At 36.0% G+C, this 7,968-nt stretch overlaps 2 protein-coding genes across 2 annotated transcripts; one reads left to right on the top strand and one right to left on the bottom strand.

The window, feature by feature from the left end:
• Positions 1–1,362, top strand: LOC108768795 (uncharacterized). The gene is made up of 3 exons (XM_018519368.1): positions 1–603; positions 700–934; positions 1,283–1,362. Exons 1-3 carry the CDS (start codon positions 500–502, stop codon positions 1,322–1,324), a joined length of 381 nt encoding a protein of 126 aa, XP_018374870.1. The 5' UTR covers positions 1–499; the 3' UTR covers positions 1,325–1,362.
• On the bottom strand, positions 1,071–6,316 carry mei-W68 (meiotic W68). Its single transcript, XM_018519365.1, has 5 exons — positions 6,282–6,316; positions 2,724–2,804; positions 2,093–2,580; positions 1,592–1,949; positions 1,071–1,371 (listed from the first exon to the last, which is right to left on the bottom strand). The coding sequence occupies exons 1-5, from the start codon at positions 6,314–6,316 to the stop codon at positions 1,071–1,073; spliced, it is 1,263 nt and encodes a 420-aa protein (XP_018374867.1).
• Between the last annotated feature and the right edge of the window lie 1,652 nt (positions 6,317–7,968).

The raw sequence follows: 7,968 nt of genomic DNA, 5'->3' as shown, positions 1-7,968 counted from the left end.
ACTTAATTTTATTTCGGTTATCATAATTTATTAATAATAATAGTAATAATAATTCGGGAGGCGGTCCTCCATTGAAAATCCATTAACAACACCCAGACGTAGTCAATTGTGTCTTATAATTTATTAAAGTTTATTCAAAAATGTTTCAAGACTTTTTCAAATTGACAGAAGAAACCGAGATCCAATCCAACTCGATTGAATTTTCGAAAGCGATTGCAATTAACTTCATTCATGGATTTATAACGCACTGCCGATTTCGCGGATGTCATCCAAGTTACCTTCCACGTAACATCCACGAAATAATCATGTTATTAAGATTCTGCGTTTTTTAATATCAGCGAAGCTCGGCCCGGACACCGGGTGGATAAAGTGTTTTCAATAAACTGTTATATTATCTGAAGTATTTTTAATTCTTCCTCAATGTTGCATCTTTGACGGACGACTTTTAACAACACATAATAATTAAGGCATCGAGATATTGCAGCAGGCTTGAGAAATTATGATTTCTCGTCGAACAAGAAAAAGAAAAGGCACAATTTTCTCAAACAGTTTCAAGCAAAAAAATATTAACCCGTACGGAACCATTAATTATTCGAAGAACCTGTAAATATAATTTTATTGAAATATCTTCTCTACAGTGGACGTTATTTAAAGTTTATTTAATACTTATAATTTAATACTTATAATTTTATATTCAAGACTGCACGATCATCCGTACGAGACTCGTTCGAAAAGAAATCTTCGTGAGATAGAAATGATGGATTTGATTAAATCTCTTATCCCATCGAGACAATTATCCGAAAACAGTGTTATATATTTGGGTTCGTTTCATAAAAGTCCGCAGCTCATAACGTTAGAGGATAGCAACGACAGCTTTCCCGAAAAAGTTATTCAACGAAACATGGATCAATACCAAAATGAGAAGTCATTTAAAGTAACACATATATTTTATTTATTATAAACTAATTTTTCTGTGTCTTCTTTGATTAAAGAACGTAATAATAATTTTATAGAATTCCAACTAAATATTTTCATAAATTTTTCGAAAGTCTTATCAAATAGATTACGTTTTAAATATAATCCTGACCATCTATTTTATAAGATAAATACGTCTCGGTAAAGAAATTTTTTGAAAAGGAGGACACTGCCTCCATTTCTGCCTTGCCCTTCCGCAATATCCTCAGTTGCTTCGATATAGCTTCGTTTACGTAACTCCGGGCTTCGATGGATCTCAATTTTATGAGATCGGCTTCGGTGAGCGGGATTGTTTTTGCTCCTATAGGAATCAATTCCGAGGGGTGGATTCCGAGCCAACGTGCGTTAGGACAAGCCAAGCTCTCGTTTTCTTTACAAAGCGTCGATGAACCGAAGCTGCGGAAACCAGTGTAATAGAAATGTATATAGAAATGAAATATTTCTCGAATAAAAATTAAACTAGCGTGTAATATTGAAATATTATCTAAATTATATACTCAACTTTTGTATATCGAGAAGGATTATGATAAAGAACTAAAGTTATAGAAACCTACTATTTTCTTTTTTTAATACAAAAAAATTCTAATAAAAATAACGACAATTTCGCTTAAATTACCGATAAATTAACATAATGTCTATGCCGAAAGGATCCGCGTCTACAACTATATAAATCGGCAATTCCATCTTTGCGGATAATATCTTGACAAACATCCTCGTAGCTACATCCGGATAACCCTTTCCCGTCACTAGAATGCATTTTAGGGAGCGAGAACAGTTTTCCTCGAGTAACTTTTGGAAGATTGCATCCTTCTCAATGACCAAGACGAACTCGGCTTTCACACGAATGGAAATTATGTTTGAAATAATTTGCGGTATTTGCGCGCCGCCTGGTATTGAACAATCAATAACTTGATTATCGACTAGTGTGATGGTCATGTTTCCTGCCATCAATCCTTTAGCCGTTGCCAGTAATCCTGGAAAGACTTCTAGTTATTGATTTTTGTTTCATATTTTTTATTTTCTTTACATTTATTATTGCATCGTTTCAGTATACAGTCTAATTATTATATATTTATAATTAGGCTTCCTATAATTAAATAGTGTTTGACCAACTCACTCAAATCCCATGGCGCGCATTCTAACAAATTAGCGATATCATTCAACGCACGATCGACATATCGTTGAATAGGTACCAAATATTTGGTTGTCTCTTTCTTTAAATCATAATAAAACGCTCGTCGGGTCTTGGTGGTGTTTGTTAGCAACAAATGATGAACCTCAGCCATTATCACCATCATTAGAACAAATTTTTTTCTGCTGCTTTTCACTGCGAAATCAACGGTTGTCTTTTCCAAATTCTGGGTATCTCTATTATCTGTATCTTGCTCTTCGACAAAGTCAGTTAAGGCATCATTGAAAAACATCGTTCCCTCTCGGAGCGAGGCTGGATCGATTGAGCATCCTGGATAAACATTTTCTTTACGTGTACTCAATTTCAAAATATCATTTCGGCCACTAAAGTACGATATACATGGTGCCTGTTCACTTGATATCTGTTCTATTATCTTCAGCGTAACAGCTTCGATGCGTGCGATTAAATCATTCCTAGGGAAAATGCGCAAAAAAAAAGTTAATTATGATACACTCAACGATATAATATTTATAATGAAATTGTATGTTCACATTTAAGTTAACTACTCATTTCCGAATAATAAAAAATATACAATTATAGCTAATAAATATTGTACCTCAGCTCTCTATTGTCGACTATCGGTATTTCGATAAGTTTCTCACGAACACCTAAATATTGATTAGTGTCCGACGCGATTCTTTGCCCACAAAATTTTTTATTCGCCTTTTGCATTTTATCTAAATAAAAAAAATATATAAACAACAATAATTAAATTAAATTTTATATATTTTTCATGATACATTACTGTATATTGAGATTATTTCTACAAAAAAGTGAAAGAAATGAGAAAATAAAACTAAATATAATCATTTATAATTATCATTCATTAAATATAGTTGTAATATTTTTCAAGATGTATTAACCCTTTTAGTTCTTCTTTGACCCAACAGATGTCTTCAGCTTGCGCAAAACAGACTATATGTAGAAACCGTTTTTATCGATAGAACTGTATAAGAAAAAAGTAAAAAAATTTATTTTTTCATTTTTTAAAAATAAATAATCCATTTTACCATCTAAACTAATCTAGATTCTTTCTTTTGTGGTAAAACGAAATAATACATAAAATAATCCTACAAAAAATAATACGCATTTCTCTGAAAATTTTGTTTTTGATAAATAGATGACTGATTTTTCATCAACTACATTGTACACTTAAATATCATCTAGATGTACTTAATCGAAAATATAGGAACGCATTTTTGTGAATTATGGCGATAATGTACGTAAGTATATATTATTTTGTTCATTTATATCATTGCACTATTACATACGTACATGTATATGTTATATTATAAAAACACTTCACAAAGAAATTATTTTGTAATTTTATTAGTTTCATTGATAAGGAACAAATCAATTATCAAGCAATTAACTTTTATTCCACTCGCTTTGCGTTAATTAAGCATTTGCGTAAAAATACCTATTTACAACGTCTGGAACGGCATGAAATAATTGCGACACTAAGAAGAATGTCATTAAATTTAGAGACGAAAACCGAATCAAGCAGAGAGAAGATCCGGATATGCTTTTCAGTCGTTGAATGTTACGAGACGAGTTAAAAGGCGCGTTGGTAGATAAAAATCTACTACCTATCCGAGGCCGACATTCTCACAGCAATAAACATATTAAGACCCGACGTATGAGGTAAAGTATTGGCCACGAAGACTCGTCCGAAGCCGTGACGGAGTAGACATTAATTTTTCTCCCGATCATCGACATTCATATCGAAGTGGCGAATCTCGAGAGAGGCCCCGGACACCCCGCTGCGCATTTGTGAGCACCGACCATTGAACGGCGCGCTACTGTACGCGCTAAAGACACTTCAGGGACTTATTGTGAACGCGAAACACACACCCCTTACTGCAAAACGTTCGATTGTAACGAAATTCAGCGCACATTCACCACTGCTCTAATAGAAAGCCATTCGGAAGACGAGCGTGACCAAAATTAGCCATTTCCGAATTGCAAGATCCATCCCATACAGCACGGTACTTGCAGCAATATTGCTGCAATATTGCTGCAACATGTTGCAGCATTGTTGTTGCAACGTTTGTGTAAGGGATAGTTTCTTTCAGAAAAATCGATTATATTTCTAAAACAATTATTTTTATAAAAATTTAAGACTCGTTCAAATAATATATACATGATGTGTGGTAAAATATATTTCAAAATTACGGTCAATTCATGCGGAACGCTACTGTGACGAAAATGGGAATAACGAGTATCGAGGGTTCTATCCTACACAAATTTCCCTAATCCATGACATTCGCTGGGTTTCAAACACCTTCGCAAATGGAGGACAATGAATACTAACGAGCAACTGTGACATCTAACGTGTGCCAAAATATTTCAGAGGCAAGAAATATAAGATCTGCGGCACAAGATAATTGGCTGAGATAAGGAACATTAATGATAATCTTATAAAATTCAAGGTAGAAGAAAAAAGGATATCTGTAAATTCGCACTAACAAACGTCGCTCATATACGCGAACAAAAATAAAACATCATCTTAAAGTTCCGGCCTCTTAGATGCTCATAACGGGATTATTCATGAAAAAATAATACAGGGCTGCAAGCACGCTCGCACTCGGTTTCGCATTAAAGACACTCCAAGGCTGCGCTGCTACAAAGGGGGATAGTGTTACATTGTGCAACGAGCACAGTGGAGAAACAGCCCTAAGAATGCCCTCGCCAGCCCTCAAATAGCCCGTATATAAACCAACACGCGTCGCCGGCACGTCCTTAAAATGTCAGTTGGATGCGCGATTGAAGAAGGAAGAATCACATAAATATTCACGAAATCTCACGCGAATGCGCTCGATGTACCTCGCCAGGATGATAATCTCTTCTGCGTGAATGTTCACGCGCGAATAGGAAGGAAACTGGACGCCTGCTTGCAAGAACGATGGACAGAAATATTTTATCATCCTACGATGGGAGCAATAAAGCACCCGTACGCGGAGTACCTGTCAAATTTTGTAACTTCCGGTTTATCGATTTACAAGAATAGAAAAGAAGTCGTTGAGGGACAGTCGACTACGAAATTCTATGAGTGCCAATACCGCGATAATCTCCTTGGCTCCAAACATTCCCCTCGATTTGAATTCGCATCGAAACTAAATACCCGCGATCGATCGAACGTGGAAAATACCTGTCGCATGTGAACTAGCTTGCTACTGGAGATCAGGGATTTTCGTAACCCGATACGCCGGGCATTCTGCGATCAAGTAAGACCTAAATGCCACAAAAATACGCTACGAATCGACGATGTTCGTAGCTCGATTCTATTCAAGAAATCGTAACAGTCGAGGTTTTTCCAATTGGCGACGCCGAGAGATCGGATCTCTTGTCGTTCCTTTATTCGCGTCTTGGTACATTCAAGGCGATTTTTGAAGATAGCATCAAATTTGTCCAAACAGTGGGGAACGCGGCTGTGAAGCAGCGGGGGTTACCTAACGTATCGACTTAGAGAAAGTCAGAAGGGTGACTGTTAGTCAAAGTTACTACTTTTCGGCATTTGACGCATTTACGTTAATTAAGTATGTAAAGCGAAAGAAGTAATAAACTATTTCATTTATTGAAATTTTATCAAACATGCCCTAAATTTGAAGCAATAGCTTAACTTTCCAAATGGACGGAATTTCCTAGTTTCGTTAGCACAGGCGTGAACGATTGATCGTTCGAAGTGCACTTATCGAGACTACTTGAACACGCCGCGGTTTTCGAGGGATCGAACAACGTTATTGTAGCGACCGCCGTGTTCACACACTATAAGGAGGGTTTGACGTGCGGTACTTGACTTAAACGTGAGCTTGGGAAAGTCTAAAACACTAAAACGACTGTCGTCACGTGATGACATTTAAACGATCCATCAAGTATTTGATTAAAATAATTGGATGTGAGATGTAGTTTTTCTAAAAATAGACAAAGATATCAAGATGCGTTTCTACAAATAATGTGTCTCGAAATTATGCTTTTTCAGATGCAAAATACTGCAAATTAATTAAAATTTTTTGGAAAGATACGCCAATTTTCAAGTGACGGAATGATGAAGAAAATGGTTTCGTGCGAAGGTACTACATATTAATTTGATATGTCTTCAGCGCATAATTACCTAACGAGTACTTTGGTTTCCCTTAAACTTAGCATTCCTTTAATAACAGGCCAGCGTTCGGGACTAAATAAGATCTTTGCCTTTACTCGACACGACGTCTTATTACACGTCAAAGATTTTCACGATTATACCGAAAAGAAAAGGAACCGAACGTGGCGTTTCAAGGATACTGACACGATGGATGGAGAAAATGATGAACAGGAAGAAGGTGGGAAAGAGCGAGACAAATATAGGAAAGACAGATAAAAATCAGATAGAGGAAAGTATAGATACAGATAAATCAAAGATGAAAAAATATAAAAGAGATGAAGGATCTGTTACTGAAAAGAAAGAACTGGTTGGAGATGTAATCCCGACTCGGAAGAGTGTATCATGAGGAGTTTGATAACTTATCGACGATGCACCTGAGGGCAAATGAGACGAGAGAAATTGTTGCAATCTTCTCAAAAGTACTAAGTGTAGGTCAGTTATACCAGGGAAACTGGTTCGATCATAATGAGTTAGTCGCCAAAGCAAAAAAAAATGCAAATATCACATTAATTTGAAGGTTGTTTATCTCATATTATCAGCTGCGCGTTAATTTCGTATTAAAAAATTTTTGCAATTAAAACTACTAGCGACTACACTGTTAAATTCATAATGTCAAATAATACTTAATTTAAGTTATTTTTAATTTGTTGATTACTTTAAAACTTATCACAGAAATAAATTAATTTCTATTTTGACATACACGACAGTTAAAAAGAAAAATATTATTTAACTTCTCAACATTTAAATAATATTTTTTATTTTTAATCTTCTGTGATCTATCCTTCCAGGATTTTCGGTTATTCCAACTTGTTTAACATAATTTTGTGATTTTTATAGTGATTCTCCTTATGCGATGGTGAATTGCATACATAATTATGCACGAAGGAGAGACGATTATACAGCGATCCAATGTGTATAGATATAGATTGAAATAGGCGTGAAAGCGCGCGATCGTGTATCGTGCATGAGTTAATAAACATTCGGCGTGTGCCACATGATGAGGCGGCTTGCAGCTGCCAGCTTTTTTCCGCGACAGAATTTTTCGCGATTACGAAGTGAGCAGATGCACTCTCGAAGAATGAATGATGTCTGATTCGCTCGCGCATCTCCTTAGCTTTGCGTGTCTCGGGTAATTATATCTGTATACTTCTTTTTATTATCCGTCGCAACCTGCAACGCGCTTCGCTCGTTGCTTAACCTTTCAACCCATGACTCTTGGTGGTATTTCTTCATCTTATTATGATATCCACGAGCACGCAAGATCATTCATTTTGGAAATTAACATAAGCGCTACGCAATGCATTTAATGCCGAAAGTGCCGTTTTTCTTTTCAATTTGCAAGGTATAATTTATAACTATTAAGACTATAACTAAAATACAGTAAAATAAACTACACCATTGGTAGAGATCATATCTCGAACAAAACGTCCGAGAATTTCTGATAATTAAGAGCAACACGAATGCCATTGGGTCGCGATTACTTGATCTTTAAGGGCGGTCTTTATCGTGGTTTAAGAGGGGATTAACGGTGAGGGATAAAGAGCCATCCGTGCTCGACCCCAAGGATCATTGGCACTTCGATAAGAAACGTACGTTCGCCGATAAGCCGGCAGACCTTCCGAATTCTCGATCGTCCTTAACGGCATTACGATAATGA

This window comes from Trachymyrmex cornetzi, unplaced genomic scaffold, assembly GCF_001594075.2.
Source record: "Trachymyrmex cornetzi isolate Tcor2-1 unplaced genomic scaffold, Tcor1.1 scaffold83, whole genome shotgun sequence".
Taxonomy (NCBI): Eukaryota; Metazoa; Arthropoda; class Insecta; order Hymenoptera; family Formicidae; genus Trachymyrmex; species Trachymyrmex cornetzi.
The sequence above is the reverse complement of the archived record's forward strand: the minus strand, read 5'-3'. Positions and strand labels throughout refer to the sequence as shown.